General features: G+C 37.1%; 2 protein-coding genes across 2 annotated transcripts in view; both read left to right on the top strand.

The window, feature by feature from the left end:
• Positions 1 to 1,100: 1,100 nt before the first annotated feature.
• LOC148717337 (uncharacterized) lies at positions 1,101 to 3,329 on the top strand. The gene is made up of 2 exons (XM_088743540.1): positions 1,101 to 1,503; positions 2,253 to 3,329. Exons 1-2 carry the CDS (start codon positions 1,302 to 1,304, stop codon positions 2,357 to 2,359), a joined length of 309 nt encoding a protein of 102 aa, XP_088599666.1. The 5' UTR covers positions 1,101 to 1,301; the 3' UTR covers positions 2,360 to 3,329.
• Positions 3,330 to 9,657: 6,328 nt separating this feature from the next.
• The window catches only part of LOC111322636 (uncharacterized), an 8,439-nt gene continuing 5,436 nt past the window's right edge, over positions 9,658 to 12,660 (top strand). Inside the window, exon 1 of the mRNA XM_022925760.2 lies at positions 9,658 to 9,816. The gene's annotated coding sequence lies outside the window, so the exon portion shown is untranslated. The remainder of the gene's footprint in view (positions 9,817 to 12,660) is intronic.

Below are 12,660 nucleotides of genomic sequence, written 5' to 3'. Positions count from 1 at the left end.
GTGCTCCGTCTTAAAATTTACTTATCTACGTTGTATCGGTCTTGCCTCTATATTTGTAAAATATGTGCATTATGCAAAACAGCCTTACATTACATATTGTTGCATTGTTTGGCAACATGTTCTTAGAAATTTCTGATAGCCATGCACCACTAAAGAAGAAGAGAGTGAAAGGAATCTCATTCCCCTGGATTACTCCAGAGCTAAAAAGACTAATGTTTCAGAGAGACAAACTCAAAAAGTTGGCCTCAAGGTTCCCAACAGATCGCAATTGGACTTCTTACAAACACATGAAGAATAAGGTTAATTATGAGATTAAGAATGCTAAAATGAACTATTATAATGCCTTCTTCAAAGATAACTGCAGAAACATAAATAATAATTGGAAGGGAGTTAATAGACTAATTAGAAGTGAACCTAAATTTGAGAAGATAACTCAGCTGGACACTGGGGATACTGTAAGGCTGCATTCATAACGCATGACAGAGGGGGGGGGGGGGGGGGGCAAGTGGAATTTTTTATTACCAAAAAAAATTTTCAACACCCCGACCTCAACTCTTGCAAAAATTAGCAATCCCCCAAGCAAAAATGTAAAAACATTTCCACTCCCCCTACCCATACCAACACCATCAAATTTAAAAATGTGACAATAAGGTTCATTTTTTATCAATGTACCTTTGCAAGGAAGTCTTGATATTTACTACTAGGCCTGCACTGTCATCCAGATCGAGAGGTTTCTGCAGATACTTGATATACCTGAGGCACATTCATATCATCAGACTCGCCTTTACCACTTTCTTCATGAGAATCTTCATCTTCGGAGTCACTTCCAAAAACAGCGAGTATTTCATCATCACTATCATCATCTTCATTGTCTTCTTCATCATCTTTACCGTCTCCTTTCTCTGTTTCGTCTTGGTGGTCATTCTGAGAAACACTCTTATACTGTGAATGCATGTTGGAGCCGTTAGTTGAAAAGTTGATATGTGCCATTATCGGAGTAATTTTGTCATTCTTCAGACCATTTAATGATAGTTTATGAAAGGTTAAAAATTTTTCAAGTTCTTTAAAGGCCAATTTCCAACCGAGATGCCTTGCGCGCCCGGATCATTTTTCATATATGAAAAATACGCTATTTTCCTCGTAGTTGCGGAATCGCTTTGACATCTTCCATCTTACTAATTAGGGCTATCAAAGTTCCATCTTGGATCATGTGCGAACAACAAACTATCGTAGTATCCATATCAGTAAATAGTTTTTAATTCTTACATGTATGACAGTGAAAAACGTCATTTGAAAAGTTGATGCCGTCGAAGAAGCGGTCTAGAGGAAGGCCGAGTCTGCCCGGCTCGGCAAAGGTTATTCGACTTCGAAAGTCTGTGTATGATTTATGGAGGGCAAGGAAAACAACCATGGGTTTCGGTAACATTACAGACATTGCTTTTGCAGAAATGTTATTGATTGTTCCTACGATGGAACTAGAGACTCCGGAGAGATTTTTTCAAGGTGAGAATAATTATTTGACCGATTTTTACTTGATCCTGAGATATGTATGTAAGCGATCTTATTTGTACAAGTCATTATTCTATAATTGAAATGCGTAAAGTAAATCAGTTTTGACCAATATTGGTTATTTGTTTATATCTTATTTAGTGTTGAAGCCGAACAATTTCCTTCAACATCAGATAAGCTTTGTACAAGTTTTATACACAGACCAGAGGCAGCCCAAGCTCAATACTAGAGAAAAGCGGACGTGACTCTTACCGTGTTGCGCAACGTTTTATATTTATAAAGGTTTGTATGGGATGTTATCAGTTTGCCTTAAAAGAGAGAAAAAATGTCTTGTTTTGAAATAAAATGGGCTTACATTATTGCCTTGTTGTTTTCTTTGTTGATTCCTAGCGTCTCAGGCCATTTTGAAGCGTTTTCGGCGAGTTAGCGCTATGTTGGTGTTCAACTGCTAAAAGAAAGACAAGGCCGGAAACCTATTTTAGAAGCGTCCGTCGCCCGAAGCGAATAATTCCGCCAAAAAAAAATAGGTTTCCGGCCTTGTCTTTCTTTTAGCAGTTGAACACCAACATAGCGCCAACTCGCCGAAAACGCTGCGCAACACGGTAAGAGTCACGTCCGCTTTTCTGGTGGTGACCTTGGGCTGCCTGTGCACAGACTCGATTTATGATGATTCAGTCTCAAATATTTAGCTGCAAATTTGTTTACTGGGTTCTTCACTAAATCTTTGTTTTTCTTTTTAATAGTGTTTGCGAATGACTACCAGAGCTCGCCATTTCACAATAGCGCGATTCCAAAACAAAAACAAACGACTGCAAAGGATCTCGGATGGAAATGGGCCTTTAACAGTTAGTTTCTTTAAAGTGTCGCGAGATAAGAATAACTCTATCGAGTCATAATCTTCGTATGAGTTGTTCTTTACTTCGGCTTTATCCCGTTTTCTTTGATTTGTTTGGATATCTTTGGCCCTTTGAAGATACAAATGATGGTTTACATAAGATCTTATATGATCTTCTTCAACTATATATTTCTCGGAAAATTTTTTGATGCTATTTGGGTCTTCTAGACAAACTGTGCCAGCAGAAAACTCTATCTTCATGCAGTTGGTTTCTTGGAAGGAAGTCATCAACAGTACGAAAAATTTTGTTTACCTCATCTTTTTAAATGGGTGTTTCAAAGACATCTTTATATTTGAACTTTGGCAGTTTAGTAGTATCTGGATATGGAGCAGGAATCCCCTTGAGCTTCTCTGTGCTTGTCCAAGGATTATTTTGACAAAATTGGCACTGTTGCCCTGTCCTGGTGAAACAGCAATCCTTTACGTACTCCATGAACAGTCCTCCTCTAGTATAATTAACAATTATTCCACGAGCGCGCGTTGGATATGAGATGATAGATAGCCAATTGACGGCGCTCCGGCACTCGGAGAATTTATAGATGCTCGGAAATCTCCCCAAGAAGACGATCGGTTCTTTTTCTATAAAGAGTACTGTGATATTTGGATATACGGCAATAAAAACCTTCGATGTTATTTGATTTCAATACTTTATCCACACACTATCCACACAGCAGCCAACGAGTACCAAAACAACAACAACTTTCGCTAGGCATCACGGGATGCCTACAAACACAGCCTTTTCACACTTCCGGTACAATACACTACAAGTACGTACAGAACAGAAACGCCGACACTCCTGGTGCTGCCTACTTTCAAAAAGTGTGGGACTTTTATGATTAACAATTATTCCACGAGCGCGCGTTGGATTTGAAATGATAGATAGCCAACGAGGCGCGTAGCGCTGAATTGGCTATAATCATCTCAGACGGTGAATATATGAAGTTCATATATTTTGAACTGCGGTTATAGATACGTATGATGCACAATCCTCGCAGTAGAGAACGCTATTTATGCAATAGCGAAAATCATCTTATATCCAACAAACGCAAGTGGAATAATTGTTTTATTAAAAAAACGCCCCCAAGCTATTAGACAAATCTTCTCGACTTTATTTTGTGAGAAGAAACCGGATTTAACAATGTACAGAAATTAGATTATGGTATATTGGCTCATATACCATAATGGCTGAGCGAATAAAAAGCCTTGAATTGCATTATCCAATGATCCAGTTTTTAATAATGACTATTATTAAAAACTGGATCATTGGATAATGCAATTCAAGACTTTTCAATGGCTTAGCCATTATGGTATATGAGCCAATATACCATAAACTACGATATGGTAAGCGTACGCGTAAGCTTGAAATTAAAAGGGAGCTAAAAGTTTAATAAAAGTTAATAATTTAAATGCAGCATTTTTGATAAAACAATTATTCCAATCGCGTTTGTTGGATATGAGATGATTTTCGCTATTGCATAAATAGCGTTCTCTACTGCGAGGATCGTGCATCATACGTATCTATAACCGCAGTTCAAAATATATGAACTTCGTATATTCACCGTATCTGATTTATCATCACGGGTTTATTACGAATCAACTTAACGGCCTGCTTCCAGTTGGCTTGTTTGCTCAATTGGTAGAGCGCTGCACTAATATCGCAGAGGTCAGTGGTTCGAATCCCGTACAGGCCTGATTTTTTTTTTTCAGATCTTATTTTCGCTATTGCATAAATAGCGTTCTCTACTGCGAGGATCGTGCATCATACGTATCTATAATCGCAGTTCAAAATATATGAACTTCATATATTCACCGTCTGAGATGATTATAGCCAATTCGGCGCTACGCGCCTCGTTGGCTATCTATCATCTCAAATCCAACGCGCGCTCGTGGAATAATTGTTAATCATAAAAGTCCCACACTTTTTGAAAGTAGGCAGCACCAGGAGTGTCGGCGTTTCTGTTCTGTACGTACTTGTAGTGTATTGTACCGGAAGTGTGAAAAGGCTGTGTTTGTAGGCATCCCGTGATCCCTAGCGAAAGTTGTTGTTGTTTTGGTACTCGTTGGCTGCTGTGTGGATAGTGTGTGGATAAAGTATTGAAATCAAAGAACATCGAAGGTTTTTATTGCCGTATATCCAAATATCACAGTACTCTTTATTGAAAAAGAACCGATCGTCTTCTTGGGGAGATTTCCGAGCATCTATAAATTCTCCAAGTGCCGGAGCGCCGTCAATTTTGGCGATAAACAACTTCTTCTGTCACATCCAATGCATTTCGTTTCATAATTTCACGTTGATGTTCCTCAAACTGATTCAAAGTCAAGTTCATAGATTTAATTACTGCAGACCAATAGGCCGTTTACAGAACTTTGAAATAAACATATTACCATCATGTGTTGCAAAAGTCCCAATGTGTCAGCATATGTTATGTTATGAAATAAAGACATTTTAGTATGCCCTGGTTATTTCTTCTAGCTTCTTTGATAACAAAAATTTGGTATCCCCCCATTTTATTGTAAAAAAAATTTGAAATCCCCCTTTTTCTTGTATATATTTTTTCCAATCCCCCCTCAATTTCACCTGCCCCCCCTCTGCCATACATTATGAACGCAGCCTTAATATTGACCCCATCAAAATCAGTAATATACTCAACACACACTTCTCCAAAATAGGACCTTCCTTAGCCTCTGAAATTAAAGATACATCCAGCAGTTTTACTGACTATATTACCCCTGCAGAACACATTTTTAATTTGGCGAAAGTATCATGCCAGGGGGTCTTCAATTTGATTCAGAAAATACCGAGTAATAAAGCCAGTGGTCTTGATAACATCCCAGCGCGTCTCCTGAAAGAGGCGTCTCCCATAGTTACTTGCAGTCTAACTTTTATAATAAACCAGTCAATTACCACTGGAATATTTCTAAGTGCTTGGAAGCGAGCTAGATTTTCGCCATTATTTAAAGAAGACCTCAGGACTGATCTTAACAACTACAGACCTATCTCAGTTCTGCCTGTAGTAAGTAAATTAATTGAAAGAGTGGTTTTTAATCAATTATATGAATATTTAAATAATGATAATTTGTAACTGAATCACAATCTGGCTTCAGACCTATGTTTTCCACTGAAACAACTTTACTCGAGGCTACGAATGAATTGCTATGAAATATTGACAACAGTCTCTTAAATGGTGTGATATTCCTGGACTTGAAAAAAGCTTTTGGTACCATAGATCATGCTATCCATCTGGAAAAGCTTAAACTCTATGGGGTCAGTTCTCAATCTCTAAACTAGTTCCAGTCCTATTTATCTGGTCGAAAGCAACAAACGTTCCTTGATGGAGTTCAATCTGATTCCTGTAATATAACATGTGGTATTCCACAGGGGTCTATTTTGGGCCCTCTCTTATTCACTATTCATATTAATGATCTCCCTTCATGTAATTTGTTTACAATAGTAGTAGTAGCAGTAGTACGGTATTTACAAAACCCAGAATGTATGCAGATGATACTACCCTTACCACATCTGCAGAAGAACCATGTGTCCTTGAACATAAAATGAATTATGATATGAATTTAATCCAGTCATGACTGTCAGCAAACAAATTAACTTTAAATGTTAAGAAGACTAAATACATGCTTGTAGGGAGCCAATTTAAGTTATCTCAAATAAATAGTGACTTCACAGTCAAAGTCAATAATACACCCTTAGAAAGAATGAATAAACATAAAACCCTTGGAGTTAAAATTGATGAATCTTTCAACTGGCGCCCACACATTCATACCATTTCAAAGAAAATATCCGCTGGCATTGCTATTTTATGGCGTGTAAGTCATTTTGTACCACTTGATACTAAAGTGAATATGAACAATGCACTGGTAACGCCATATTTTAATTACTGTGGTGCCGTATGGGGTAATATCAATAAGGGACTAGCAAACAAACTTCAAAAGCTGCAGAATAGGGCTACTAGAATTCTCAACTTTTCTAATGACGTTCGCTCAAGTGTTTTGTTGGATGAACTTGGCTGGGAAAGGCTGGAATATGTAAGACTTAAACAGTTGGTTGTGACAATGTATAAAATCCATAATAATCCTTCCCCATCGTATCTGAGGTGAATCTTTACCAACACCTCAAATGTACATTCACACAATCTTAGAAATTCTGAGTTAAGTTATTATGTACCCAGACCCAGAACTGAGTCCGCAAAAGGGAGCCTACACTACAGAGGATCTGTTCTGTGGAACAGGATTCCCTCAGAGATTAGAAAACTGCCTAGTTCAAATGTTTTTAAAACTTCATTTTATGGGAAAGATTTTCCTGATAGAACATTGTAACTTTTATTACCAACAATGTAAGTTTTTGTATTTTTAACATTGTAGCTAATAGTTCCTTATTATTCATGATATAAGTTTTGTATTTTTAATCTTATAGTCAATAGTTCCTTAGAGTATTTTAGTTTAGTTTAAACATGATTCCTAGGAAGACCATGTAAAATGATACGATTTCGTGTATAAATAAAGATTGACGATGATGATGATGATGATGGATTGCGATCTTCCAGAATGAAGCTTGCACTCCCTAAACTTCGCACAGATTTTTACAGAAACAGTTTTGCATTTACCGGAGCAAGAATCTGGAATGATTTGCCAAACAGTTTAAACGAAGAAGCATCGCTAAAAAAAGTTTATGGGTAAGCTGGACTATTACTATCAGCGCCAGCAAAACTAGTTCTAGAACATTAAGCTTTCTAATAGTAAATATATAACTTGTATTGCATACAGAGTTTATGTAACCCAAATTTGAATATTGCTGTATATTTCAATTTGATAAAATGCCGTATTTAAATAAAAGATTTCATCTACCTATCCATTCCTCACCACCCCCTCCCCCTATATTGTTGTTTACAATCAGCGAGCACATGATAAGACAAGTTGTCGCACTCTCGTCCTCAGTTTCCGCGGTTTAAACAAGGAACGCCTGGGACCATGACCCCCGTTTTGGCGCGTGACGTAATCAAGACCATAAAAAGGCATTATGTCCAGATTTGGATGTTATTTTCCCGGGAATCGCAAAAAATGGCTCCGGTTCGTCATAAAAGGCTCGGGCTCGCAGGCTCGCATTTATAGCACCCCCCTGGAAACAGGAAGGAATAAAAACAATATTACACTTTCTAATTATTCTTAAGACTGTTTTTGGTTTATTTTGTTACTATGAAGGAAAGAGAAGGGTGGAAAACTTAACATTATTTTTCATCCTTCATTGTGGGAAACCCCTTTAGAACAGTGTTCTTGGGCCAACTGGGGTCAAGGTCTATCCAGTGTTATCATTCTTGGAAACAGATTTACAAGCTATCAGGAAAGGTAGGTGCCCTGCATAATTTTTTTCATTTAGGCCTTTACCATCAACTGTTTTTGTGCTCCAGGGCCTTCCCTTTTGTGAAAGTGGTTTGGTTGGTTGATTGGTTGGTTGGTTGGCCAAAAAATAGAAAATAGAGGATAAGAAATAATAATTTGTCAATTAATTCTTACTTCAGGAAAATCTGGATAAACATGTTCACTTACTTTTGTTAAAGGAGACAGTAGTTTACCTTTATTAAGCATTAAATGGCAAGTTTCAAGGAACATCAATGTTTTTTTCTATTTTTCTATTCAGAATACCCTTTAGAAAGCTAAGAGAAGAAGCATCATATATTTACAATGTATCTTTTTTCCTCTAATTTCCATGTATATAACCTTTAAAATGTGAATTTACGGATAAGCCTTCATGCCATAGCGTTTGGTGAAACAGGAGTGAAGTTTCCAAAGGAGAGACTTTGTCTGTTAATAAGCTCCTATAGGTGGACTAAGTGTTACTTAAGAATAACAATAAAACTGAGGAATTAGTCTTCTAATAAACCTTGATCCTCAAGAGAGGTGTTACCTGTGCTTCCAAGATATTAGCCACTGGAAAAAAAATGGATTTTTCTTATTTCATATTTGCTATCACTGAGCAACCATTCATCATATTAAGGCTTCTTGTGACCAACAACAACCATTTTGTCACTTATTTCTTTACTTTGTTGCCAGTTTACTTGGAAAATTGAATTGCACTAACAATGAAACACTAACTTATTATTATTACACTGTAATAATAGTTGTTGTTGTGGAGAAGCTTTGGTTTGTTGCCTATTTTCCTTTACCTGCAATCCTTCAGATTCTGCCATATACAAGGGAGACATCAATTCCCAACGCCTTTCATCATAGTGATATCTTCAATGACTCTGGGATCCACTGGTTTTCGAGGGAAGTGCTGGCAACAGTACCAGATATGTTATGGAAGGATTGTGCTGAACCAGTGTACTCTGAAGATGACGATGAAATTGTGACATCTCACTAGACATTCCGGTTTTATAGCCATTCCTTGGGTTTTAAAAATGTTGCCCAGATTTTCTCTTATACTTAAAATAATTCCCCCCCCCCCACCGCCACTTCCCGCCCAATGAAACAAACAACATTTTCACGAAGCCTTAAGTTACCTTAACTAGAACTTTAAAACAAATTTGTATTGTCGTGCCGTGATAATTAATAATAATAATAATAATAAAAATACACAGTATTTATAGAGTGCTAATTCCCAATGGTCCAATTGATTTTCACAAGGTTTTATCACCATCATAATTATATATTTTTTTCCGCGTCATCATCAAATGTAAATGACTTTACATACGTTCAGTGAAAAATAAAGCAAAGTAAAGCGGATCCAATAGTGCTGTAGTTCTGCGCTTTAATTTCTGTTCATGATCTACCATAACACCCTTAGGCGTTATACACTAATTATACAGAACCAACACATTTTTAAGAGAAATCTTTGAGGAGCCCCCTCTCGTGACATGTGGCCGGGTAAAACCCGACAGAATACACTATTGTAAAAATTGAGCTAAATGTTCTTTCAAAGATTCGTTTATGAACCTGAAGAGCCTGGCAGGTCTATCAAAACTCTTCTGAGCTAAGCCTTTTTCGCCTTTGCCAAACGTTTATTCAACGTGGAGTATAATGAAAAAACACAAACGTGTCATTCTTCACCCTGGTGGAATAATCGTATTATTCATAATTTGCAGTTTTAAAACTGGAATGTATAATATTCTGTTTTAATTCTAACCCGTTTTTCCAAATCCATTCATCAAATTCCACCCCATAGAGAACCTCCAGGGCTTAGAAATCGAAGGGCCCCTTATTTACATCTCATTGAAGCACAATAACATTGCTTTGTTTTCTTCCTCGTTCTTCAAAGCATGCCGATGAAGTGGACCTTAGTGGCCATTCAAGCAGATCACAAGATACGAGAAACTGTCTTGGTTTCCATTACTTTTCCATTACTAAGCCGTGAGTAAGTGACAGTTTTTCTGACAGACTACAACAACTGATCGATCTTGAAGGTAAGGAACGGAATCTTCATACAAGCATCATGTTAGACTCGATGTTTCACGCTCCTGTGGATATTGTTATGTTGATGGCGAGGGGTGCTTACGTGGAATGACAAGACAAACACGTAAAGGGTAGTCAATGTTTCCCGTGAAAGATTGTGTGGTTAAGGATATTTCAACATAGAATTGTATTTGGAAAAAAATTCCTGGGACAATTTATCTTTGGAGCAAATCTCTTCACAATGCGCTCTGACTTTCATTTTCAACTGAATGACTTTCTAAAGCCCATCGTTTCTTGTAAACAGTTTCGTTTTACCAGAGTGCGTCTTCACATTTAAACGTTGCCGGTCTGTTAAACAAATAGATCTACTTCGCTCCAACGAAGGGCTAACGATCGAAACGCCAGCTTTTGTAATCGTTACGGTGGCCAATTTGCCATTTCAACTTTGTTGATATATCCAAATTATTTCGTTACCCCCACCGACGCAGCCCCAAACAGTTTCTTTCGAAACTATCTGCCTTTATTCATTTACGCGTAACTGCCAACAAAGTCAGGTTTCAACAAGCGAACGTTTTAAAAGTTATTTACATAAAGGTTGATCGTGTTGAAACCTGACTTTGTTGGCAGTTACATTTGTTGAAACGTTGTATGACTTGTGGACACGAAGGACGGAACCACTTTGAGTTGAACGCGGTAAAGAAACGATGTTAACTTAACGAACTCTGATACCCCAAGTGTTCAATTTTACCCAGAAACTTAAACAAATGAAATTAAACAGAAAAATTATACGAAAAAACCTAACAGAATATAAATAAGCGTGCGTTTATGCAAACAGAAAGTGGTCCACTAGGCGCAGCCACAAAACTGAGCAACAGACACACATTACATAGAATCTATTTTACTTATATGATGAAAAAAGTCAAATATCTGTCCTCCACCAGATCATAAGTAAGATGTAATTAAAATGTTTGTGTTATTCAGCTTATTAAGAATATGAAAAATACCAGATTCTCGAAGCTAAGCAATAAGAAGCGTAAGGCATTAAGTGCGTGGACCAACAATTCAATATTGGGAGTGAAAAGGTCAATGAACACTCATCGTGCGTTAACTGCAATCAAGAACTACACGTTACTATCGCAGATTACTGATCAAAGCTGATTGCACTTTAAACACCTCCGTTTAGCGTGATACGTTTGAAGACCTTCAGAAAAACCCTAAAACCTGAGGAATTTGTTTTACCGTTTGTTCTATAGTTGTGTGATGGGAAGTACCTGCGCATGTCTCAACGAAAGGAGTGATGTTTGGTATTTTGTCGTTTACCTCTATATGTTGATATATTTTCATTGCAGAGTTTGATACCGTTAACGATTTCGAGTGAAATTGATTCAAGGCTTTTCTGTGCTTCGTCTTTGTAGCATGTCGGAGGACTCTTTTAATAAAACGAGGTTCGTTTTAGATGAATTTTCTCTTCTAAATATTGCAAAATCGCGCGTCAAGAGTTAAATCATTTTCAACTATTTCTCGGTATACCGACAGAAATAAACTATTCTTTGACTCTTGTGTGGTACGTAATAAAACAATTATTCACCTCCCCTTCGGTGAAATAATTAACTAATGCTGAGCTAGTCTGAATGTGATTTCATTAACATCGACATTACCTTTTTTCTCTAAAAATCTGCTCATTGTTGGGTGTTCCAATTGATGAATAGGTCGATGAATAGTTCTTCGTTGATAGTTTGGAGTATCCAAGCAACAGGGGAGCTGGTTTAATAAAAATTTCATCGACTGACGAATCAGCGTGAGTAATGCGGGTTGATGTTACGCCTAATGGAATATAACTATAGAACAATAACAATTTCACTCTAAGATTTCCTTCATGTAGAGGCTTCCAATAGAAGTGTCAATAAAGGTGATTACTGTGTATTCAATAACGGAGTGAGCTCTGATGTTACAGAAGTTGAGTTTTTTTACCTAAGAGATTCAGCCTACAAAACTTCCCTCTATGTTTCATAAAAAGTCTTCATTCTTGGTAAGTGAAACAAATGTTTTCAGACTTCAGCGCTTCAAACACGGTGCAACCATGGGCAATCTGGTTTGTCAAATCAAGGAGACAAATCTGATTACGGAAAACAGGCTGATTATCTATAGTGGCTGAAAGAGGAATAACTCGCTGAATCGCTCAAAACTAAAACAAAAATGCGTGAAATAATGCATTTAAGTGAATGGAATTTATGATATGCTTCAACGTTGGGCCATGCCAGCGAAAATCAAAATCTGAAAAGCTTTTTGAGTCTTCATTCATGAAAACCGAAAAATGGTCGTCGAATGGCCAGGAAAATACCGAAATTGCAGTAGATACAAAACCGAGGCACTAGAAAATTAATTTCAGAAAGAATGAATACCTTTGGTAAGCTATTTCCTAGCTGAACTTTATTCCATGTTTTTAATAATTCAGATTTAGGATTTATGAATTCAATTTGTGTTTTACATCGTTATGCATTTTTTTAAACGCTTAATTTTTTATGGTCATTTTGCATGACCGAAAATTGAGTATGTCAGCCGCTGAAAATTTCAAGTGGTTATATGATTTGGATTCGAATTAAAAAGCGTTTATGTAACGCCACTTTGCATTGTATTCTGAAAAGCAAATTTACTGGAATACAGAGATACCACGAAGATACCTTACTTCTATGTAAACCCGGAAACTTCGTTCTTTTATTTATTCTTTAACAAACTCTTTAACTTTGTCGTAACCAGTAAGTGCCCTCGTTTGCAAGCTTTGGTTGTACAAAAAAACAAACAAGCAAACAAACAAATATCACAGTTTCCATTCGTAATCTGGAGTTGGAAGTTCG

The sequence above is a fragment of the Stylophora pistillata genome, chromosome 13, assembly GCF_964205215.1.
Source record: "Stylophora pistillata chromosome 13, jaStyPist1.2, whole genome shotgun sequence".
NCBI classification, from domain to species: domain Eukaryota; kingdom Metazoa; phylum Cnidaria; class Anthozoa; order Scleractinia; family Pocilloporidae; genus Stylophora; species Stylophora pistillata.
The sequence above is the reverse complement of the archived record's forward strand: the minus strand, read 5'-3'. Positions and strand labels throughout refer to the sequence as shown.

Excerpts from the sequence above, each read along its gene's own strand:
- LOC148717337 (XM_088743540.1), top strand. The coding sequence starts at position 1,302 with ATGCCGTCGAAGAAGCGGTCTAGAGGAAGGCCGAGTCTGCCCGGCTCG. Across the intron at positions 1,504-2,252 it reads TCCGGAGAGATTTTTTCAAG|TGTTTGCGAATGACTACCAG; the intron begins GTGAGAATAATT and ends TCTTTTTAATAG.